The sequence below is a fragment of the Centrocercus urophasianus genome, unplaced genomic scaffold, assembly GCF_019232065.1.
Source record: "Centrocercus urophasianus isolate 14NV4802_14NV808 unplaced genomic scaffold, USGS_Curo_1.0 seq_14, whole genome shotgun sequence".
Lineage (NCBI taxonomy): Eukaryota > Metazoa > Chordata > Aves > Galliformes > Phasianidae > Centrocercus > Centrocercus urophasianus.
Window position 1 is genome coordinate 7,530,140 of NW_024884586.1, and position 25,546 is coordinate 7,555,685.

At 41.2% G+C, this 25,546-nt stretch overlaps 1 protein-coding gene across 1 annotated transcript in view; it reads left to right on the plus strand.

Moving 5' to 3' along the window:
• Positions 1 to 3,647: 3,647 nt before the first annotated feature.
• Positions 3,648 to 25,546, plus strand: part of MOB2 (MOB kinase activator 2) — a 111,526-nt gene continuing 89,627 nt past the window's right edge. The window contains exon 1 of the mRNA XM_042813311.1: positions 3,648 to 3,734. Coding sequence (XP_042669245.1) covers positions 3,718 to 3,734 — 17 coding nt within the window. The 5' untranslated portion in view covers positions 3,648 to 3,717. The remainder of the gene's footprint in view (positions 3,735 to 25,546) is intronic.

A 25,546-nucleotide genomic window follows, 5' to 3' on the forward strand; every position in this document is an offset into this window, starting at 1 on the left:
AACAAGCCACAGCAACTTTGCTGTTCCCATGACTTGCAAATCTAACACTGGGTAAAAGCATTCAGGACTCTGAAGAACAGACTCATGGATGTTCTTCAGCTGTACATCTGCTGCCTGCTGGCTAAAGTATTTTTTTATCAGGTGGAGGCCTAGGGGGAATTTTGCCACTTGTGAGGGAGATACAGCGTTAAGAAAGTAATGCAAACAATTTCTGGCATTGTCTCCATCTCCTAGCACAACCAGTAGGGATGGTTTCCAATTATGTGCCTGCAGGTAACCCACAGCCCATCCATACCAAATGGATATCTCCCTGTGTGAAGATATACCTCCTGTTTCCCACCTTCTTTGCTTTTCTCTGCCCTGTGACAGGTGGTGGGCTGGGATACACTCAGTGAAGAGCTCAGCAGTAAGAAAGAGCAGCATCAACTACAGCAAGCTGTAGCAAAACTGAAAAGTCAATCCTGATATGCTGCTCCTCCTGTTCTTTCAGGAAGAGCCATTATTCCCCAGTTGGAAGAATATACCTAATTCTGAGCACTCCCAAGCAATGAATGTTTCAGAGCATTTACATGTCAGCTCTCACAAGACGTTTGATGTAGAGGGAAGTGTTTCTTTTTCCAGATGTGGCAACTGAGACATGTGGAAGGTATTGCTAGTAATATTTAATTAGTGGAAAAAAACCATAGAAAACAGTCACCACTGGTCTCGTGCTTGAACATCCACTCGTAAGTTGTTCTGTAAAAGAGGAAATGTCCAATACTTCTGTCGTCCTCTGACCAGGAGATGGAGAAAAAATTTACCCAGAGATTTACTTTGTTCAACATCTCTGGGAATCTAGACACCCAAGCACAAACTTTCAGTATTCCTGAAGTTTTGGCACTATATAGACATGTAAATACAAGCCCTACTTCCTAGCTAGGTGGACTCTACACAAATGCATATGCATATATTTATATATATATATCAGTCTGGCCTGGTCTTCAGCAGATTGTCTTGTTGTAAGACTATATCTAAAATGTGCTACTATTATTGGCAGCAATCGATATTTAGAATCACTCATAGTGTTTATTTATGAAAAAAAAAATCGAATGTTCCAAGCAAGAAGAGACGTTGTTATTAATATCTAGCATGATTAATGATCACATTGCAGGCAGGCCCACGCTGTCAGACTCATGCTCTTTGCTTTTTCTAGTGGCTCTGCAGGAATTTGAACCATAACATGTTTCATGCACAGGGACAAAGACGTTTTGTCCCAGGGAAGGAATATGTGGATGTTTTTGATTTAAAGAGCCTGTGCCACATTCAGAATTTCACAAACACACCATTTGGAACCCAAATCCATCACTCTGTCATGTCTTTCACTGAATGTATATTCCCCCCTGTCGCTGAAGTTTTGGATCTGAGCAGCAGCCTTTCAGCTTGCTCATCCCTCTCTTATGGGTACCAAAGCATCAGCTTTGAGGCCTCCTGGCTTACACCAAACATTGGGTTGTGGAGGTGGGACAGGTGTTTCTGATGCAGTATGCCAGCAAGTGACCAAAGTTCATTTTCACTCCTTATGCTCTGCTGCCTAAGCTGATGTTTGCACACCTGCGCCGTGTGCTTTTGCTTCTGCAGCAGGCAATGGCAACAAAGCCAGGCAGTAAAGTTGACACAGTTGCAGAGAGCCTGGTGCCTTGATTACTTCCTCATAGCCACTCGTCCTTTGCAGCACCGCTTTATTACTTGCTGGGTGAAGAAACCAACTGCCAACAGAAGCCAAAGCTAACATGCAAGTCAGCTATATATGGAAGACTGTGTCTGAGCTGCTATCAAATATATCTCATTTTGTACAAAATCTGGTCACAAGAATTGCAGGAGGGAAAAATAAGGAAATAAACCTTCAGGACAGCTATTCCATTAGCCATGCTGAGCCACCTTGCGGACTGCAGTATTGCTCTTCAGGATAGACAGAAGAGCCCTTGGGTAGGCTGGGACATCCTTGCTATCCTGTATTTTTCCTTCCTATCTCATCTATATGTCAAGCACCAGTTCTCGTTAAACATCTTATATTTGTGCCCTGCTAGCAGTTGCAAGCCTGTTACTCTGAAAAGGACCATCTTTTGCTACAATGTGTAATATAGTGTCTAGCACAAGCGAGTCCCACAGCCTATCAGGCTAGATACTGACAAAGAATTAATGGCTGCAAAGCATTTTTTGGAAGGTTTAGAAACAGAAGGGGAATTACAGCACAGACAATGGAAAAACCACTGCTCCTCAGCTGACACATCTCTGCATTTCAGAGATGCTGATGGAGATGTCTCTACACAGAGGTGCTGATGGAGAGAAGTCTCAACAGGGAAGAACATGAAACACTGGGTCTGCCAGAGGGATTCCTGGGCTTTTCAGTGGCTAAATGGAAAAACAAAAGAAGCAGTAGCTGTAATATCTGTAATATCAATTTGGCAACTGATAAAAGCTATAAAATAATAATCATAAGTGAGATATGCACAAATGCCTCATGACATTGCAAAGTATGATAGAAAAGATTAATAAAATAGATGTCAGCTTTCTGAATTACTATTGCAGCATTAATTCCCCCCGTGCCAGTTGCTGTATGTTTTCCTTGATACAATCAGGAGGAAAACATCTAATCTGACATGACAAACTCATTGTATTAGGAGCCATTTCTGCTTTAAAACATGTGTCATATGACTAAACACACTGCTCAGGGTACAATGCACCCCTCAGTAAAATCGGGCAGAGCTCATCCTTAAATGCCCTGCCAAAAATATTCCCAACAAAGGCCAACAAGAAAACATAATTCAAATGAGGGACATCTGTTCCCTAATGTTTGCAGATAATGACTGGATCAAGTGTCTGCATAAAGGATAATTATTTTCTGCAGATGGTTTGATCTGATATTTTAAACATTGCGCGAGAACTTTGTCCCAGCCGCTCTGCAAAGTGTGCAGGGTTTTCCTTGCGTGAGAATTCTTTCCCATCCTCTGATTTTATAAATGCAAAGGGAACAAAAATTATGAAAGTTAAACAAAAACAAAAACAAACAAACAAACAAAAGGCAAAATAAAGCATGTATGTGTCGTGCAGATTTCAAAAGTAATGGCTGATACTCAACCAGCCTCCTGAAGCCGGTGCTCCTCTCAGGAAGCAAGAACGATCTGGCAGGGAGTCCAAGGATGCAGCTATCAGCCACAGTACCAGCAGTTTTTAGTTAACCTGTGTCCCACGTGTGCGATCACCTCCAGATCTGTGAATAGCTCCATTAAAGACGGTGGCAATAGAGAAGGAGGTCATACTTCTGCTTTCGTACACACCAGTTAAGGACTATGGCACTGGAAACGACTAGCTTCTACGTTTGGAATGGAAGGGATTTCTCCTCTCAATCAGCGTCACCGACGGCCCAACGAAAGGCACCGCACTACATTTCCCAGCATGCCCCGGGAGGCGGCCGGGAACGGGACCGGGAGGGGGAGGGGGCCACTTCCGGGTTGGCCGCCGGCGGGGCGGGGCGAGCGCCGTGTGTTTACTTCCGGCCGCCCGAGTGCGCGAGTGTCAGAGCGAGGAGCCCGGCCGCCTCGCGAGCGGAGCCGCAGCCGGGCAGCGCCCGCCGGGCCGGCAGCCAGCCGCTGGGGCGGGGCGTGTCGGGGCCTCATGAGCGGGCGGTGAGAAGGACGCGGCCGCCGCGGGAGCCACCCGGGGCGGAGGGACCCAGCCATGGACTGGCTCATGGGGTGAGTAGGGCCCCCCGTCTCCTCCCGGTCTCCCCGGCAGCCTTCCTCCGCTGCCGCGGGGCAGGGCGGCAGGAGCAGGGCGGCCGTTGGGCGCGCGCCGCGGGAGGCACCGGGCGGGCGGTGCCGCCGGGAAGAACTCGGTGCCGCCGGACCGCTCGCAGGGCACCGCCGCCGAGTGCAGCCCGACGGGTCGCGGGGGAGGAAGAGGTGCGGAGGACTCGGCGTCGCCCGGGAGAAGTAACTTCTCATGCCTTTTTCGGCCGTGGGAAGGGCGGGTGTCGCGGGACGCCGTGCTTCCTGCTCAGCCTGAAGGGTTGTCTGTGGGGAGGAAGGGGAGAGCTCGGCTGGGATTAAGCCGAACGGGAGCCGCGCCGGGGAGCTTGGATAGCCCGGCTTTAATTGCGCGGAGACGGGGAGGCGGCGCTTTGCTGCCCGTTTTAGGTTTGAGGAGCTCGGTGCGTGCTGCTGGGTGCGCCCCGTTTGGTTATCGCCGGCGTGAGTTGTGCTCGTGACCTGTGCTTAGGTGAACTGTGAATAATTCTGCTTCCAAATCACATGGGCTGTAGCTTTATGCTTCAGCTAAACTAGACTGCTGGTGATTTCTGCTGCCTGTAGGTCCCTTTTTTATTAATTTTTTTTTTTTTTTTGCGGCAATTTAATCCTTTGCTTGAAAGCCATCTTTGTCACCTTGGTTATGTGATGTGCCTGGAAATACGTTGTGCAAACCTCTTCTGTCACAGTTGCTGGATTTGACCTGTTATGAAGGCTGTGTGTGCCTGTGTTGCTTCTGATCTGCAGCAGAAATCTTTGAAAGAACTCTTGAAAGTTTGGTACTTGTTAATTATCTTTAAAACAGGTGTGAAGACTCTGGAAGTTGCTGTCAATACCAGCTCTGCTTGCCTGCAAGCCTGGCCCCTCGATCTGATGGGAATCTGATGGAGGTGCAGCAGGGCTGTCCTCCAGCAGGCTGAGCAGCAGAAGTGCATCATTGGAGATGTGTGAAAGGAGATGTCTCTATGCCTTATACCACTATGCTTGTCTTGCAGCCCTCTGGCCTATACTGTGTTGGCATACTCTCAGTGAAAATATTAGTGTGAGTGACAAGCTGGTTTTGATATTATTTCTATCACAACCACCCAGCACAGGTGGCTTGTTTTCATTTTCTTTGTAGAAGCTAAAGTGTCAGAGCTGTGCTACAATTAGGAAGAAGTCAAACTCAATACTTGGCAAGATGTTTGGATGTCTCAAAATGGCTTGGTTATGCACTGGTACTTATTTTGTGAGAATTACATTGTAAAGTAGGAAGGAATCAAAACAGTTTAAGCCAGCTGTCAAAATGTGAAAATATCACTCTTTCTCATGGAAAAAAAATATTTTTCGAAGCTGCTATGTAAAGATTAGAATTCCTGCTGTAATTTTTTTTTTTTTTTCTTTTCTAAGTGTGTGGATCCATCATGTTGGAAAAAGGCCTGCCTGTTTTCCCACTGTAGTGAGAATGGATCCTGAGTCACTTGTACATTGTGTGCTCATTCTCAGCTATTTCCTGATATGTTTCTTGCCTGGCCAAACTCACTATTGTCCCACCAGTGTTCTTCCTAAATCTCTGCGAGTTCTGTTTGTGGGTTTCTTTAAGGGATGGGAGATGTAGTGCTGCAGGAAGGGAGAGCGTTGGTATTTTGAAGGGAGAAGGAGGCCTGATGGATGTTTTCTTAAGCTGCCTGTTATTCCTGCTGTTAGTAACAAAGTGTAAATGAAAACATCCTTCTTGCTGTTTATTGAGAAAGAAAGTGAGGACACTTTTTCTGTCTCAACAGAAGTATGAGTAATGTTCACTCAGCCTTTCTCCAGTAAAAACTTCAGCGATTCCAGTTACGTGCAAAGGGAAGAGCTGCAGAAATAGTAGGAGAACAAATTGTTCCCAGTAACCACTCAAATCTTGCGACCGCTGCTTGTGCTTCAGGAGAGCAAGTCGTATTGGTCTGTGTCTTGGTGTTGTCCCTGTTGGTGACAATCACTCTTTGCTAAATGAGTGTTGTCACTACTAAAAGTACCTCGATCTTTCTTATTCCGTACTGGTGGAGTTGTGTGCTGATTTGCACTTGCAGTTTCACATGTGCTTGTTCACACGAATCCATCATGTTATCACTTGTGCTTTCTGAATGTTCAGTATAAGAAATGCTGTCTGTGTTTTAACTTCGTATTACCAAGTTACTAATCTTCAAGTGCAAGGGTGTTAAATTAGGCAGCAATAACAAGTTGCTTCGGTTCATCTCTACCCTTCAAGCTTGTGTCGTGTTTATCCTATAGAAGATTTAGAGTGAGATCTGCTTTATTCCTTACTGGTCCTCCCTGCGCTTGTTCTGGAGCGTGGGGGAAGGGTAAGTTCTAATCATACCACAAAGGGCAGCAGCCCAAGTGTCTCTGATCGCCTCAGAGTGCTTAATATACGAAAACGGAAGCTGAAGCTTATAAACAATAGTGAATTTATTATGGATTAACAAGCAGTTATAGGATTATGTGGTCACACAGCAAAACTTCTCAGGGTGCTGTTTTCTGTTTGGTCAAGTGCTTGAAAACCCAGTTAGGCTGAACAAAATGCGGTGTTGGCACGTTGCAGTAAGATCTCAGCATCAAAATAAACCTGAAGTCTTTTCTCTGCTTGCTTAGTATCTTTCACCTTTCTACTGAGCGTGGCCTTAATAATGATATTGGTGAAAGGCTTTGGCCCTTTCAGTGCTCTTAATATAGTTTTTTTTCAAGATTTTTTTTTGTTGCATACAGAAAATATTTTCAATGTAATTTACACTAGGGATCAGTATTGCATAAATGTTTTGCTTGCTGACATCAACAGAGCTCTACGTTGCATTTTGAAAGAGATCACAAACTTTCATGTTACAAACAGGATCGATCATTCATGAAGTTCAAAGTAGCAACAAGGATGGGTGTTGTTTATTCAGTTATGAAACTTACTCTTTAATATAGTTTTATAATTTATATTGCAAAGGAATAGGATGTGTTAGTGGTACTAGTAATCCTGACATGGCAATGTCTGCATAACTGCAGTGTCTGATTCTGTAACAAATTATTCTGATCAAAGGAGTATTGTCTACTGTAATCTTTTTTTTTAAAAGTTACTTTAAGTATATTTCTTGTAAGTTCCCCTCCCCTCTTTTAATCTATAAACCAGCAATTACCTGTTAAACCAGAAACATTGTTTTGAGCTACATCTGTACTCTAACTAGAACCATGAGAACCGTAACAATTCAACGTAGTTGTGATGTCAAAGCATGTCTGTAGATGCATCTTGAACTGGAAAGGAGTTTCTTCTGCAGGGATGAGCTGGAGAGCTTTGTATAGGCAACTGGAGTAGCCTTCTGCATGTAGTCTAGCCTTACAAGCAAGGAATACTAGTGAAGGAAAGACAGGAGGGAAGAGTCGTCTGTAACTCTTTCCTTTACTTCTATTTCAAAAACGACAAATGGCTTTCTTTCCCAGTTCTTGCTCAAATGGCTCTGAGCACAAGAAAATGTACGTATCCTCTGCCCATAAACTCTTCAGGGAGGATTCTTTAATGTTGAATGTACATTACCATTCCCTCTGTGTCAGAGCATGGTGTTATTGTAGGATTGGAGTAAGCAGTGACTTGACAAAGGCGTAGAAGGGAAAGGGCTGTGTGCCATAGGGGTTTGTCTGTCTTTGGTGTAAGCTGTAGCCCTTGCTACTCGTAGTGTCACAGCTATCCATGTTGTTACACCATTCACTGCTCAATTATCTGTTCTTATGTTGCCCTGGAGATGTTAAAAAAAAAAAAAAAAAAAAAAAAAAGCTTCAGAATGATTGAAAGAGATCTTTTCCTCATATCCTGTCCAAACTGCTCCCATATCTTCAGTTTCGAGGGCAGTAAGAAAGCAGTGGCTAAGGAAGATGAGAAAAATACGGGCAGAAGAAAGAAGCAAACAATTTGTGCCTGAAGAGGGAGGGCACAGACACCTTGGGTTTGCTCAGGTGCTTGGTGGCCTGCTGCCGTAGAGCAGTGGATACAGCTGTAAACTGGAAAGTATCTAATCCAGTGTATCAGCCTTGATACTTGCAAGTTTGTCACCTCAGTTAATCCACTGGAAACACTATGTATCCAAATGCTGTTTTGTAGTCTTCATTTGACCAGACCATGTAGTTGAAAAGTAACTTGTGTTCAAATTCAATTAGTTAGAGTATTTATTATGCTAATAATTTTAATAAGCTGTGCGAGAGGCCTTCTTTTGGTCTGCATACTGGTAGATTTGTCCAGTGTAGAAAGCCTTAACTATGTAAGTGTCAAAGCACTAAAACAGAACTACCAGATCTTCTGTTTCCCAACAAGGATTTTGAAGGCTAGCAGCAAAGCAACACGTTTATTATATTTCTGGTTTATTTCTTTGCTGTTTTCCATATTGCATTTGTGGCAGTGTCTTCAAAATACTGTCCAGTTCAAGATAGATTCTGGTGAAATATGAGTGATGTTGTTGTACGTAGAAGTCCTGGTATTGAGCTAAAACAGCTGAGGACTAGAGGTGAAAAACACAATGTTCCAGTTCTGAGTCAGTAAAAAAATCCAATATGCTAATTTACAGCTGTTAGGCTAAATCTTTGTTGCTTTTGAATGGGTTGTATTAATTGTAAGGAATGCATCTTGTGGTGGGAACAGAGAGAAATTACGCTGTTTACTTAGCTGTCAGTTTGTCTGCTATATAATGCAGATAAACCAAGGAGAATACTGCTGCCAACATCTAACAAACCTTTGTATGTCAAGGTAGCTGATAATTTTCATTTTAAGTAATGCATGAAACTTTCTTATTATAGCGAGTCGTTCTATAAAAAGGAAAAATGCTGGAAGTTCTTCAGCTGCTGTAACCATACAGAATGCTTCCTCCTTCAGTCTTCTCCAGTGAAGGTCTCCTGCCTTTATAAGGCAGACCTCCCCCCCAGAAGCACTTTTGCAGCCTCCCACCTATCACAGCTGCACCCTGGATATCCATTCTGCTTTTTAACTGACCTCATGACAGGTGTTTCCCCTGCTTTGCATTCCCTGCAAATTCTTGGCTTTGTGGGTTGTTTTCCCTGCTTTGAAGGAGCTGAAAATAACTTGGAACCAGTAAAACAGACACGTCCAGTCCCACTGTGCAGGAAATGTTCGCATGTTCCTTATTTATTCCTGCTTATAGGTGTAACATCACTACCTGTGAGTCCCCAGATTGTCCTTCCCAGATAATCTAGGTCTGTCTGTGAGCCATTTGCAGTCGGTTCACTGTGTACCAGTGAGACATCAATATTATTTCCTGTACTCTCACTGTATCTCTGCTCAACCAGAAGTTACCTGTCAAAACAACTCTCATAACATCATCCGCAGATACAAGTTAATATTTGAGGTTCTTTTAATATTCACATAGTATACATGTAATGATGGAAAGATGGTATTTGATGTCCCTGGAAACTCTTATAATTGTACAAGAGGCATCAGTACTGGACAAGAGGCATCAGTGGTGGACCAGAGCAGTTTAAACTGTTCAGTTGTGCTTTTATGCCTCTGTGGCTCTGAAGGGATTTGAGTGCAGTACTGAGTGTGCTGCTGTTACTTTTCTGCTGTATTGCAAAACCAATACTAAAAGGTAACTGGAAAGGCCTTTTCTTGGAAGTGTCCTGGCGTGAGTAGTTATCAATTTCTCGCATTTGTTGGCAGAAATACCAAAGAAAACCTACATTTTGAAACCTGTGTCACTTTAGCTGACAACAGAACTTGTATCAGTTAGGCAGTTACTTGCCTTTGGTCAGTGCAATGTATGTGAATCTTGATTTGGTTTTATAAAAATATTCTTTTTCCAGCAAGGATTTCGTTTAGGGGGAAGGAAAATCAAAATATGGATCTGAAGGATTCTAAATGCTTTTTACATTTTCACAAGGAAACAATTTCCTTTGTAAAATAATCATATGTTCAAAAAGGGAAGCAGTACTTCTTCCTAACGTATTCCTGCATGTGTTCTCTGCTGTTTTGCTGGCATTGTTATTCGTGAAGGCTGGTAGGCTAAAGATGCTCATCTGGCTGAAAACTAATCTGTATTTTCCCTTCCTATTTTTCCTCTCAAGATTAGTTTTCAGCTAAATGAGTTCCTGTAGCGTGTTTGTGTAGCTGTATGAGTGATGTAAATAGCTCTAGGGAACATAAAGCTTAGGGAGAAGAGGGTTACTTTTCTGTGGCAGCAAGGATTTAAATGAAATGAACGTAATTGTGCAATAGTGTGATTACTAGGGGTAATTATTCTGTAAATAATTAGTGATTTTTCTGAGGATGCATTCTACTTGAACTGTGTGGAGAAACTGCAGAATGTATGAAAATATGAAATGCTCTGACTAGACTGGTGTCTTGGAGCAGACGTTGGATTCAGAGTTCTTGTCTGAGTATTATGGCTAAATTATAAATATAGCAAACGGGTTAATTAAGCATAATTCAGGCCTCCAAATCAGTTTTCATTTACATGAGAAAAGCTCTCCCATGATGTGAATGTGAAGATAGTGGAATTTGGGGTGTCTGGCTGAATCCAATCTGATTTGAGGTAGGAAGCCTCGCTCTGTATTATGGCCTTATTATACCATTGCCATATTTCGCTGGCAGTTTCCATCTGTTACATCTACTGGATGTGGGCCCAGAGCACACATACTTGAAAGAATAAAATTAACGGGAGACTGTAGTTTTTAGATAGCTGTGTATACAAGTTTGAACTTGGTATTGTCAGATCTGTGTATTCTGCAATCATTGCTGACCTATTAAAGAACTTTAATGTGGGCCTCTGCTAGTGGAATGCTATTGAAGTGATCTGGTGCATCGGTTTTAATGCACGTTCTAGAAATGGTGATAAGGTTGTGAAAGTTGCTTAATGAGTGCAGTTTCCAAATGCCCTCCTTAGTAGTTTTTCCACTGATACTATTCTGCAACAACAGCAGAAATTTGGCCTGCGTGGTCCTTCGGTTGCAGCAAACTTCATAATGAATTATTTTATTCATTTTTGTAGTCATGATGCTTATGGCATTGCTGAATATTGCTACGTCACTGAGGCTGCCCGGGGAACAACAGTTTTGTGACTGACTGCTCCAGCGTTTGAGAAAGTTGCACTCCAGGAAGCTCCCTGCTCCTCAGACTATGTGCAATAACTTAGTATAATTCAATTTCTGAGTTGCAGTGATGAGTAGAACTGTGAATGGCTGATCAGCTGTACCATTATTTTACCTTTTTTTTTCTTTTTTTTCTCCCCTCTCAATGGTAACGTTCACTGAAGCTGCTCTTTCAACTGAGAGGAACTGGTCAGGGTGCAGGTTCTTCACTCAACCCACAAAGCTCTGTTTGCAGCTGGAAAGAGGGACTACATGAGCACTGAATGCATGCATAAAAAACAAACAAACCAAGATGTATTTATTCAAGGCCTTGAATGTCAGTCATCTAACTGAAATCAAGACAGGAATCACTGTCATATAAAATTTATTTTTCACTCTGAATGTTCAGAGTAAATCCATTAAGCTAAAAGGTAAGCTTGCAGCAGAGCCTATTCTCCAGCAGCCATCTTTGGTGCTTAGAGCAAAGTCAAAATGATCCAGGCATGGTAACCCAAGCTCTTCTGAATGCATCTGCATGCATTTTTCTTCCACTGTACAGGTTAGAAAGGTGTGTATCAAGTGCTTTCATCGCTAGTGTTCATTGAGTGTATCATGGCTATTCCTTCTGAAACGTATCAGCAGTTGGCACTTTCCCTTGGGGGATTTCCTGATATTTGAACATCAACTAGAGAGCTTGTGTGAAACAGGTTGTGTAGGGGCAACTTTGAGATTGTGGAGTTTTTAACTGCTTAATTTCACAACCTTAACGGTCATTTATTGTAAAATTTTGTGACTTATAGATCACTACTCTTGGATATGGTGCTTCTTAAAACAGCAGGGGGGTGTTCAGGAAAGACTTGATTACACTGAGCGTTTCTTAACAGGTTGTGCAAAACTGGATAGAGTTGTTGCTTTTACAGCAGGGTGTTTTGTGTCTGCTTTGTGGATGAGGCTACTCAGGTTACAGGGTTAACTGTGGTTTCAGGTTTGTGTCAGGTCTGATAAGTTAGAAGTAGCTTTCTTTTCAGTCAGACTTCTCTCTGAGGATAGGTAGGTGTTCCTGGAACTGCAGTCTGTAACATTCATGATTGCCATGTCTTACCGAGTGCTACTGTGACTGCTATCCAGTGGTTATAAGAGGACAGAGGGTTAATAACTTGTTAGGGCAACAGATGTACTTGCTGAAGGAAGAAAAAGCTTTAGGGCAGACCTGTATCTCTTGTTTATGTGAGTAGGCTCTCTTGAACAAAACTATGTTAAAACTAAAACTGCATGTTTGCTGGTTAAGTCTCACCTGGTAAGTTAGAAGGAAATGGTATTGTTTATTTTTTTAAAAAGAGTTGACTAGTCTACATTTGAAAAGCCACTGACAGACACTGATCTTTCTGTTAGTTAGTTTATCTGAAATAAATAACTATTATTAGTTAGGTTATCTGAAATGCTTCTAGCAGAGGGGAAAAAAGAGGAGAAACTGGAGAATTTGAAGGTTCTGATTTAGGATATCCAGATCCTCAGATTTTATTCCCTCCAATATTTTTTCTTTTGTCTTACAAACCATACTTTCTTTATATTTTCTATTTGAAGTGTATGTGCTGATGTGCAGTCCTGGCATACTTGCTAGTCTCTTCAGTGTCCCCTTTTTGTTGCAGCAAGGTAGTGTGGTGTTTTTTAAAGCAGCATCAAGCTGATTTTTGAAGTCTGAAAGGAATCTGCCTGAAGAAACAGTCAAAATGATACTGAAGTCTAATGGCTGTTTAGTTCTGTTCAGTTGTAGTCTTAATCTTGCAAGGTAGAGGTCTGCTTTTACCATATCATCTGGCGTAGCAGTTTTTTGCTTTGGTTTACAAGTGCTGTTCAAAATGCTGAATGTGGTGGTTTGCGTTCAGGTAGCCCCAGCATGTCTGTAATGAGGTTTTCTCTCTTGCCCCACCCTGTTGAATGTGGCTGAACTCGTCCGAGTCACTGGGACCTGTTGAGGCTTGAGCTGGTGGTGTAAGCCCTGATGAGAGCTCCTATTTGCAAAGGGGCCATTCTGTGCTAATGCTGTCAAATGCAGTCAAGTATTTAGTTTGAAGATTGCAGAGAGTGTGCTTGGTTAACTTCTAAGAAGAGTAACCTTCCAGTTTTTACACTGCCATGTAAGGTTGCTCTCACTGTTGTTTTTAAAGCGCCTTTAAGTGTGTTTCAGGCAGGAAATGCCCAGTCATCCACTAAAACATAGGCAGCTGTTCCTGTATGCAGTGTAACCTTCCAGGTGGGCAAAATGATATTTATATATTCACAGACCTGCTTTTCCTCATTGTTAATGGAATCGAGATTCTTGTTTAAATTGTGTTCATCTTGGTTGGAGGTGGAGTGAATGTTCACTAAGCCATCTGGTTAGGAATACGTGGAATTAATGGAGAAGTATTGTTCTGCAGTTTGTGAAATGCAGGCAGTGTAACCTCTACCTTTCAGGGCAAAATTGCTTGCTGGCTTGTTTTTTTTTTTTTTTTTCTTTTTTTAGCAGAAGTGTAGGTAGTCTTTTTAAGTAAATGAGAAACTATATTGTATAGCAAATCTATTGAATTGTCATACATCCTATTCTGAAAAATGGGTACTTCTATTTTCCAGTTGAAGAAAATCTACTGAGAAGGATGTATCTTTATAATTGTCAGCCTCAGTTGAACGCATTGGTTCTTGTTTGGAGTGTGTATTTCTGAGCCAAGCCAAAATGTGAAATAGAAAGTTGTTAAATATTTCTTTGGGCATAGCAGACTAAGATAACATGAAGGTTGCTTGGCCTTTGAATGACAACTTTTGTGAAGGTTTTAATGTGCTTTAAAACATACTGTTCAAATTCATTCTTTAAGTTAAACTTTTTGCATGAATGCTTTTCTAGACAGAGTTTGAAGTAAATCAAATTCTTGAAGGCAAACCTGGGAGTGCATGGGATGTATCACCAGAGTAATGGTCCACAGCATTGAGAACAGCTTTTTTTTTCTTAGAGTGAGCAAATATGATTTGAGCAAAGAGGAAGCAAATATTGGAAGGAGGGAAGTGCTTGTCCATACAATGCACCTTGCTAGCGTGCACATCATCATTTCCCAGTTGGCTATAACAAATAATTATTATTTTCCAGTCTTATGAAGACCTTGATAGTTTTATGAAAATACCGAGAACAGCGATATCTCATGTAGAACAGTTACCTCCAATTAAACTGTAGCACAAAGAATTTGGATCCTGGCTTTTCCAGTTCACAGTTGGATCACTGGCCTATAGGAGCAATTATCATTCATCTGAATAGATGTCTGTGTTGTGTCACAGCTGCCTATTTTGTGAGTAGGTGCTTGCAGTGTTACTTGTATATCACAGTGTGCTGTCTGCATTGGTGTCTGTTGTGACTTTTAATTGCCTGTGGCTGTGAACTTCATTGCCTTCCCTTTAATCCCTATGCCAACAGTTCTTGTCCCATGGATTGTGTGTAATATATTTATCTAATCATGGACTTAGCACACTTTTGAGGTGTGGATGTGGTTTCAGCCTGTCACTTTGCAGGCAAAAGTTCTAGTGCTAGTCATGCCAAAAATCAATGTATGCAATTCGGTGATCTCATAAATCAGGCCTAAAGATACCAGTGATCAGTCTCAAAAGAAGAAAGAGAAAGGAACACGGATGTCTCTTTAAATGATGCTAGACTTGAACTTGAGAGCACCTAGCTACTGAAAGAGTGCAGCCTTTGTGGTCAATGCAGTGCCTCGCTAGGGGAGAATCTATTTTCTGGAGGGCTTGGTTTGGTAGGCTGATAGAAAAGAAAATGTGACTGGGCTGAAATGTGCAACTTTGTGCTAGACTGTGTCCTCTGCCACTTCTTTGAAACTAGACATCAGTAACTTTTTATTTTTGTATCGATCAAATACTCCAAAAGTCAGACTACTTGTCAGTTAAGTGAATTGGAAAAGTATATGAGACTTGGAGGAAGTTGAAGGCTGTTGAGGTGAAGGAACCAGACTGCATATGTAAACCAAACCCACCCAGCGATTTTTGTTCTTAGAAAAGTGAAATGCGAAGATCCCCTAACTTTTTTTTTTTTCTATTCCTCTTAATTCTGCTATTTGCTGTCCTAAATCTTATTTTTTCCTTAAGTGGTACCCAGTTTTACTAGCTGGTTGGAGAGAGAGTTAATTTCGCCTGCTTGGTATTGATTACTGTATGGGAGCTGTTAGGGCAAGGCCTGAACTGATGATTGAGCACCTAGTGAAGGGATGGTTGGCCCAGGAAGCAAACATTTCCCTGTGCTTCCCACCTGACAGAAAAGGTGGAGCCTGGACTCATTTAAGGGTCAGCCTCTGAAGGGAGCACATCTCCTGGATGAAGTCTGCTGCCTGAGAATGAGTGTTCCACAGCCAGAGAATCTGGCTCTCATCACCAGCTGGGTGAGTCAACTTTCTTGTATGTGCCTATTGGTATTCCCAATGATACTTTACCTGGCATTGTGAAGAACTTGTCAGAAGCAGTTTTGCTGCTTTGCAGGACAAACACTTATAAAAATATGTATATGTATGTATGAAATGGGTAGAGTCTGTGATAGCTAAATTAAGGGGGATCGTGCATCTTAGCCTTGGAGTTAGGTGTGAAGTATTTTGGAAGGTGGTACCAAGGTAAGGTCCTCAATACATCTGAGGCTGTCCCTTTACTCTTTTGCTAGTATATGCCCAGTTACGTGCACTTCCTTATATGAAAACAAAAAAAAAGCAGGACCAAGCAGCAGTGAAAACTACTAATCCAAATGAATGCATGTTCTCACTGGAAGTAGTAATGTGGCTGCTTACAGGAATGATCCCTGTGGTTTGTTTCTCCGGGATCCTTGGAGACTTGCAAATTGGGTGGAGCACACAGGACATAAAGCATATTGTGAGAAACCTGTCCAAAAAGGCTAATCTCCAAGGAAGACAATGGTAACAATGGTTATCACAGAGTCACGAGCTACTTATTAACTGGAGGTTGCTAAAACAAATATTATTTTAAAGTGACAGCCGGCCACAAGCATGAAACTATTACTACTTTGTATTCTCATTTTTAATTTGCTTTTCTGCACCCTGTATTTGGAATCTAGGAGTAAAACGCCTGTGTGACTATCACAGCAGGCGCTGTCTCAAGCCTTCAAAGAAAGAAGTTTGCTCTTGTTACAAAATCAGTTGAGAAGAACTTCAAATTAACTTTTAGGTTTCAAATACATTCTTGTTCCTGTTCATCATATGGAAAAGCAACAGTGAGCTCAAAAATGGAGGGAGAGTCATTGCACAAGTGATTCTACAAGGCATTGAGTAGCTAGCATACTTTGACATTAAAGAATAATTCTGATGTATCACAGTAGAAGGTGAGAATACTAATAGGAAGAATTAGTGTGTACAACATACGGTTAGACTGCAGGTTTTAAATTGTGTGATTCACTGAGGTTAACTAGTATAATTCTGTAAAGATTAACCATATTAGCACGAGTATCAGCAGTTGTACTAGCTAGGATAATATTGGTTTTAGTCCATGCATCAAAGCAGCGTGCCACAGAGCTGAGGAAAGATTTCTCTTGGGATATAGAGGCGGCAATTAGCTGTGTTTTGAGAGATTTATGGAGCCTTCTGCAGCACTGCAGTGTTGTATGTTGTCAGAAATTGAACATTGGGCTTGCTAGGCTGTGGCTCTGTATTATGCATGGTGCTGTGATATCCAGAATGTATTTACATAACAGCACAGTAAAGGTTAATCTCTTCTACTTGCAGTCTTCTTTCGTTACAGTGTACAGGAAGTTGAGATACTTGATAAAAATCTAGTCTTTACAGATGGACTAAAATTAAAACTAACTTGTAAAACATTTGTAGTGCTTATTTCTAATGCCTTTTTCCAGAAGTACTGAATGTGTTAGTGATTAAATTCTAAGCTTGAAAAACAGTAGAAGTTACCAATGCAATGCTTTTGCTACTACTTCTGAGGTCAGTGTTTTGTCTGTTTGCACTTCTGTGGCATCTGTACAGAAAGGTGAAGAAATTGATGTTCAGCCTGGAAAAGAGAAGGAGAGACCTCACTGTGGCCTTCTAATACTTAAAGAAGCGTATCAACTGGAGGGGGAATGGCTGTTTACAAGGGTAGGTAATGATAGGACAAGGGGGAGTAGTTTTAAATTGAGACAGGAGTTTTAGATTAGATATTAGGAGAAGTTCTTCACACAGAGGGTGTGATGCACTGGAACAGGTTGCCCAAGGAGGCTGTGGATGCCCCATCCCTGGAGGCATTCAAGGCCAGGCTGGATGTGGCTCTGGGCAGCCTGGACTGGTGGTTGGTGACCCTGCACATAGCAGGGGGTTGAAACTGGATGAGCATTGTGGTCCTTTTCAACCATTCAGGCCATTCTATGATTCTATAAAACAAATGGTGCCCAACTTATTTTTTTCCTGGATTCAGCTGTCTTGTTAGGATGCTTCATTCTTGCATTCATTTAGAGGCCCTGAATTACAGCATCTGGTTCGTAAGCATGCTGAAGTCACTCTCTTTGTTGTATTTATTGTTCCCTGTTGTTGAAATGTCACCTTTGGGGCCCTGGCTGTCATTAGACACATGTTATAATTATAGGTCATTGTAATGATAAATGCAGTGATAAAGACAAAGAAAGACAAAATCGGTTTTTGGGAGGTAAGATTTGAAGTCTTACAGAATTAGAAATATTCCAGGGTGTAAATATAGAATCATTGTGACATGCTTTTCTTTTATTATTTGTTGTTAGGAGTGAAAATACATCAGCTTTTTCTTTCTTGCGACGAAGAGAAATGAATTAAGATGGAGTCTGTGACATGGGCAAGAGTAGAATGCAGATTTGGAAACAGAGCCACTTGGTTATGTATACAAGCTGCATTACTGTTCTGCTGTGGTTTTTCTAATCTGCAGTTGCTTGCTTTTCTATTATAATGCTTTTTCAGCAACAGATATCTACTCAGATTGAGGATGTGTTTGCAGAGATGCCAGATGGTGCACTGACCTTTGTCTTCTCCACTTGAATCTGTAGCGCTTCTCGAACAGTTTAAGTACTTAGAACTTGCATTCTCCTCCTGGGTATTCAGAGCTGAAGCTTTATTATGAACTTATGTCAGAATTTGAAGTATTAATTTCAGTCTACAGTAATTTTCTGTATTTTTTTCATTATAACGTTAAGCAGAGTTTGCTATTCACAGGTTTTCACTAAGAATTGCTTTAGCATCTGGAAACACAGAACAAAAAGAATTGAAGGTGCTTTTCTGAAATGTAATTGCTACTTAAAATTGTTTAAACAGTAATGTGGATACTCTGTCCTTCAAAAGGGGAGTTGGTTTTGGTTTCAGTAGCTGCATGTTTTATTTGTTAGGTTTTTTGCATATGTGCAAGGAAAATCTAAGCATGTGATCTAATTATACATTGTAATTTCAAAGCTTTATGGTTAGTAATGTGCTGGGTTCCTAACCCCATCTTCTATGTACTCTTAATGGAGGAGAAGTCTTGTTTAGGAGACAGAAATGGTATCTAAGTAGATGAAGAAAATGTGATTCTGCTGGGTACTGCAGAGAGTGACATGTAACAGAGCAATACAGTGGGACTTGTTCTGGTATTGTATTCCCCAAAATCTTGGGGGGAAGAGTAAGTGCTTTGTGCTGCAGTTAAGTTCTGCTGAGGAGACACCTCTCGTACAGGAAGGGAGCAGATGAGGCGGTAGCAGTAGCTCTTCTGAATCTTCATTATGGAGAGCTGCAAACGCTGTGTCTCCTTCATCCTTTTTCTGCTAGCAAGTCTAAAGTTACCAAAACAAGGCGGTGAAGAAGTTGTTGATTTTTTTTTTTTTTTTTTTTTTTGAATGATTTTGGAAACAGCTCACAAATAGGAGAGAAAAGGGGGAGGGAAGGTTACGAAATAACGCGTCCTTCCTCTGATGCATTGTGGCTGCAACTTGTATCATACTGAAGTCTATCAGGGAGCTTACAAACATCTTGTCCAAATGGCTCCTTTGGGCATGGCTACCTCAAAGGAGATGCAGTTTTCGTGATGGAGAACTACTGCTTTTCCATCGGTCCGGTTTCCAGTAAGCTTACCAAGGACTGCTTCTTCTCACAACACACTGCAATATATTGAAAAGCATAGCTGATGTATGCATGAACTATAAGCCTTTCTAACGACTGAGCTTAAAGAACTTGATTTTCTTTTGTTTTAAATGTTCATCTGTGTTACATTATAGCTGTGAGCATTCTCAGTGTTTTAGGTGCTACAGGAATTTGTGTTTTGATGTTGAAGTGACTGCACATAAGCACAGTAGCTTCTGGCTACTTTAGTTCTCATTACTGTACCTGTGATGGAGATAATTTTTGCCCAGTTTCTGACAGGCAAATACAGATTTCTTTTATGCATGTCATTGTCATGGCTTCTTTGTTGCAGCTTGATATTACGAGAACAAAAAGCAAGGGACCCTAGTGAGAATGTTAGGGAGGGATTAACAGAGCCTTGTAGCTATGGAGTTAAGCTGGGTTTCTGTTTTCACTGCCACTGACATCTTGATTTATGCATACTGGGGATGTTTTTGAACACAGAAGCAATAGGAAATAAGGCAGTCTGCTTGTGCTTCCTGCAGGGCTTCTTGGCTTTGCCTTCTGGTTAGACAGCAGCATTCAGAGCATCATCTTGTCATTCCTTCCACTTGCTGCTGTTTATTTGTTTTGCCAGTTACAAGCTCAAACCTTTATGTATTTCTCTTCCTCTTTCTCAGGTTTTCCTTGAAGATGTATGTTGGCAATGTGCATACAAAAAAATATCTGTGCACATCCTGTTTTCAAACTGTTACTTCATGCAGTTTTGCACTCCTGAGAATGTGGCTTGAAGGATGTCTTTTGCTTGGATCTGACAGTGATGCTAAGGAAATGCCTACCTTAAGTACCACAAGAGTTTCACATACAGCATGGCAACTTTAATTTATGAATGTGTAGCGTTTAGAAGCATTTAGTCATAATGCAAATATTACATTGCCTAAATTTTCTTTTATCCTTTCCTCTTCTCTCAGGATATATTTTAAGAAAAAAAGTAGGCTGATAGTGCTTTGCATATTCAAGCTGTCACTATGAAACACTGCAAGCTTTAATGAATTTCTGCACACACAAAACCTAGCAGCAGCCTAGAACAAAAATGTGAATTTCTCCATTCTTCCTGTTATTGGTTATTTCAGTTGTGCATATTGCCAAGGTAAGCTGGCCTGCAGTGCTGAGGAGAGTTAGCTGTGCTGTCATTGTAACTAGTGTGAGAACAGCATTCTGAAATTACCCAAGCACTTCTGAGTGATGGGGGGGCATTGTTAGTGATTCTAGTATTGTAACAACCTATTGTTGACATGCTGAAATATTTGTGTATTTAACATACGTTGACTAAAATACATTCGTATATTTTTGCTTATGGGTTTGATACAGAAGCAGAATAATTGATAGTAATTAAGTATTACAGAAGGATTTTTCACACTGTATCAAAGGAATTCTACTAGAAAGATGGCTGGAATTAACCCCTAGCCTTGTCTCAGTGATCTTTAGTATTGCTAATGGAAGTTACTGATTAGGATCTTCCTACTCAAAAATTTTTCATCTCATTTTGTAGACTACTGTAGAACAACCTGCTAACTTTTTGTTACCATGCTGATAAAAGTGCTTTAATCTGTATAAAAAGCATGTGAGCATGGAAAATTTCCTGATCCCTTAAGTGTTTTTTTTGTTTTTGTTTTTTTGTTTTTTGTTTTTTGTTTTTTTTTTTTGCTACCACTGAAGGAAATTTTCCTGTAGTACTGCAGTGAAATACAGATTTCATCATTTGACCCTTCCACGGTGTTTCTCGCTCATTTGTAATACTGCACCTAGAATTTGTACTGCATGTCTAAGAAGCTGTGATCTCTTCTCAAGGTGGTGTGAAATTTAGGTGATTTTTTTCTTCAATACTTGAAGTTGCATATACTGAATTAAATTGCTGACATATTGTTGCATAGTTTGCTGTTTGCTTCCTTACCTTTTTTTCCTATTGAGAACATTTTTCACCCTTAGGAGAAGTGGTGCTAAAGTTTGTCACATAATGTATCTGGAAAGTTCCTCTTCCTAATTCCTACCTTTAAAGTCTTTGTTGTGGTTCTAATTAGTAGATGTTAGCATACGTATCAAAATGCAGAATGTTCAAGTTCTTATTTGGAAAATTAAGTGCTAGGTTTATCTCGTCTGTCTGTATCATTTGGATTTACATTGAACGAAAACATTAGCACACTGAATTATGGGAACTATAAAATCATGGCATAAAATCAACAGCAATAAAAACCCATCTTATACATGGCTGTTCCTCTTGTAGCATCTGTGCTGCTCTTTGTGACTGTTAATTCCAGCAACCTTCACCACTCTCAGTGTGGAGTTAGAAATGTAAAAGCATTGAAATGTCCCTCGGGTATTGAGGAGGAGGAGATAGAGTAGGTGCATCTCTTGGGGTAAAACAAATATACCTTTACTTTGCTGGTTTTAATGATGTGCTGCCCAACAGATGTGTTGATACAGTCTAATACCTACTGGTGGCTGATGCCTCCTATTGCAGCTGACATGGTGAGCTTTGGCAGCATTGGCAGCCCCTGATTGCTGCTGCTGTTGTGCTGGAGGAAGTGAGGAGAGTGCTTGGAAGGTCTTTGTGTTGTAGACTTGCTGTAGAAGCCTCGAGTTTTCTACCTTGTTCTGCTCAGTGAGCACTCCATATCAAGCTTTTCATTATATGTGACTGTTGGCTTTTTCTCCAGAAAAGCATTTTAGCAGGAACCAAAGGATCATAGAAACCATAGAATCGCTCAGGTTGGAAAAGGCCTTAAAGATCAAGTCTAATAGCATCCGAACCATACTAGCCTAACTCTAACAACCCTCTGCTAAATCATGTCCCTGAGCACCACATCCAAACGGTTTTTAAATGCATTTAGGGATGGTGACTCAACCACCTCCCTGGGGAGCCTATTCCAGTGCTTCACAACCCTTTCTGTAAAGAAGTTTTTCCTGCTGTCCAACCTAAGCCACCCCTGGCACAACTTGAGGCCTTTTCCCCTTCTTCTATCACCAATGAGAAGAGAGATGGAAAGGCTCTTGAAGTCTCTTCAATGGAACTTGAGAATGTAGTTTACAAGTGGGGGATAGATCTTAATAAGAAGTAGATAGTGATATCCTGTAACAGTAATCTTCCCTCTACTCCTCTCTCATTTGGCAGTTGAAGTGCTTGAGAGATCTCATTAGGAACAGGATCATGGTAGTGATGCAGATTAGAACAAATGGGAAGATTGCAGCATTTAGGTTTAACTGGGAGCAGCTCCTGATCCGGTTCACTGTAGGGCTTCACAATACCTCTGCCTGGCAGAAGGGCCAGTGTGACACAAAGCAGGGAGGTTCTAGTGACCAGGAGTGGTACAGAAGGGAGCAGGATCAGCTTTGGTGGCAGTAGTGAAAATCTGCTGGCTTCTTTGTGAGGCTTCAGCATTAGATGCAATGGTCCTTCTCAAAAAAACTCATGTACTAGATAGGAGGTGAGCCTTTTTTTCCTATTGAACAGGCTGAATTTGTGAATTTTTAGTTATTTCCTCTGACGAGTAAATGGGAGATGCAATTGTACAGACATTTGAACAACTCTCAATGCAGAAGTGTCATTTTAACAGACTATGCTTACTATGTGTTCAAAGGAAGAAAAGTACCTTTGCATCTGATCATACAGTACAATTGAGATGGCAGTCACCCTGCTGTACCCTGCTCTGGTAAATAGAAAAGTACTGGAACAATTGCAGAGGCAAAGTCTGTTCTCAGTTATGCTTCTCAGTTTAATTGCTGCAGATCTCATGAGAGTTTGGGATGGTGGATTGTATGTATGTTTGATTTTCTTAGGAATTGCTAATTAGACTAAGATTTTACAGATTCTGTACTACAGTTTCCATAAATGTAAGTTTTTTTTTTTTTTTTTAGCTAAGATTTAGCCATTCTAACCTGATTGTAGTTATTGGAACAGTAGTCCGTATGTCAGCTTATTTCCATTGAAAATAGAGCTTTTTTCATTCAAGTTGCTTTGCTACAACAGTAAAGTGAATGCTTTTCAGACATGTGTTGCTTTTGTTCTGTTTCCCTCTGTGATAATAGCCAACAAAAAGCTAACCTATAAGTTATGTTTTTCTTGCTGACATAACAATTCCCAGCTGGGATGCAATATATCCCGGGGACAGGAAACGATTCCCTTTGTGGCTACTGAGATGTAATCATTTGGTTTGATTTCAATAAACAAAGCATATAGCCCATTGCCGAATGCAGCTTTTACCTATGAAATGCTACTTCTGAAGATGTGGCTGTAGAAGAGCAATGTCTTCCCCTCTGTGCCCCAGATGGCAAATTGGTGCTGGTCAGAGAACAAGAGAAGTTACTAAGTAGGATGTGAATTGCTTGCTATCTATTGCCACATGCTCCCAGCCAAATGCTTTGTGATGTGAAAATCCGGCATATCATTTAGAAATCAGGACCACACTTAACTAATATAAAATGACATGGAGTTCTCAGCTCAAGTCAATTATACCATACAGTTCTTAATTCACTTTCTTTGCCAGCTATACTTTCAGTATGACTCACTGAAGATGACTGTAATTTTGTTCAACCTGATGTTACCTAGCTGCTTTTCAGAACATGTTTACCCTTCTGACCAAGTGACTCTGTTCTCTCTTAAAACTTCTGATTTTGTTTATATTCTTCAGGACCGTTTGTGCTTATGGGGTATGATAGACAAGTGTATTGATACACTTGTTACAGGACCAAGAGTGCTGCACTCAGCTTGAATGCTTCAGAGGTCCCTGGTGTATTGTGAATTGCAGCAGTGTGGGTTTATCAGAAGCAGCTGTTTTTGTTCTGTGAACAGATCCATCTGGGCTGGGGGGAGAGAACCGGTGGCTCTTAGAGATTAGCTGGTGACAGTTTTGCTTGGGAAGTGTACCAAGTTTTAGCAGAGCTAATGTAACAGAGATAAGAGGTGAAAAGGGACAGGTGAGAAAAACGTGAGCCCTACTGATCTTTGTGTCAGAAGAAGCCTTCAGGATTTGGTTCTCTGCACGTGGGTCTAATTGCAACCTCGATTAGAGGAGTGCCTAATGCTTCCTACTGCTGTAAAGATCTGGCTGAGCTGTTTCAGACATTTGGCCGTACAAGGCCTAGATGAGGAGTCAGAGCAGCTGTGTCCTCGTGCAGGCGAGAGAGAGCTGTCTAGTTTATTGGATTACCTCTTGTCAGATCATGGTCGTGCATGCTTTTTAAATCCCTGAGGGCAGAGAGGGAGTGCCATAGAAGGGTTGGCTTATTTTAGGTAAACTGATTAAGACCACAGTCTACTTCCATTTTGCCTTTTCTGCTGAGAAATGTTATAATGTTTCATGGGAGTGTAGTGTGAAGTGTTCATGTTGAGTTTTTTGTGGATAGAAGCTGTGTGGCGTGTATGACCTGAGCAGAGGGTCTGCAGCAGCTTCAGTAATTTCTTCACTTTCTGTTTAATTTCAGGAAGCAGTGGGTGAGTGGGTTTCTCTTTCCCAAAGAGGAAGGTTTCCTGGCTTGGCAGGTTAGATGATGAAGCATTGGCTGCTCTGCAAAGTGTGGGAATAATAGATGTATGTTGGGGTTCTAAGTTAGATTCAGTGGCAGTTAGGAAAAAAAATCTCTCTCCAGAGGAAAGCATGCAGTGTTTGAATGGCTCAATAGTTGTAGGACAACTCTGTTGCAAATAGAAGCCTGTCCTCTGCATGTACTGTGCTTGTGACAGTCAGCTTTATGGCTGGAGTTTGGTAAGTGATACGACTGTGTTCTTAACCTTAAGAGCAATGTGTATGTGTTTGGAAATGTTTTTAAGTAGTGCTTTTCACTCCCTCAGAACACAGTCATGTATGAAAAGATTGATTTTAGGCTGTAGGTTCCACTGGCATAAAGGATGATAACAGTTTTCTACATTAGTTCTGCCACTATCAGAATATTGCTGCTTGATCAGATTATCATTTTACTCTTGTCATCTTTCAGAGACTATGATAAATCGTAATTTGTAAAAGATGAGAACTAATTCCACTATGATAATGAAACTCCTAGATGTAAGCATGAAACTACAGGGTTTCAGAAGCTGTTTGAGATCTGTTTATAGAAGTGAGATGATTCTTTCATTTAAAAACTTAGTTTGAACACTGATCTAAGTGGATTTGAGCTCTTTAAATGTTCTGTATTCAACTGTTTCACCTGTTTTCTAGAATGAAGGCTTAATAAGTCCTGTAGCTTAATTGTAAACTTCACAGGCTTTCTCCCTCCTCCTTGCTGCGCTGTGCTCTACCCAGTGTGATTGGGAACATTTTATATAATGGTAATGAACTTGGCAAGGGAAGAGCCTTTTGCCTGCTGCCAGAGTAAAGCAAACAAACAAATGAGGAAAACAAAAGTGGATCCCTCCCAGTCCCCTTCATGGGTTTCATGGAGTGGCTGGCACCGCTGACCATTCTGGTGGAAGGGTGGAATGTCCTGCCATGCATTCCACGCAGATGGCCTGGAACCCAGCCACCCTAGCAAAGCAGAGAATGCTGTGCCTTCAGCTGTGCCACTTGTGATTTAATTGGAAGTAGAGCTGACTTTAAAAGTAGCGCATCATCAATAAGT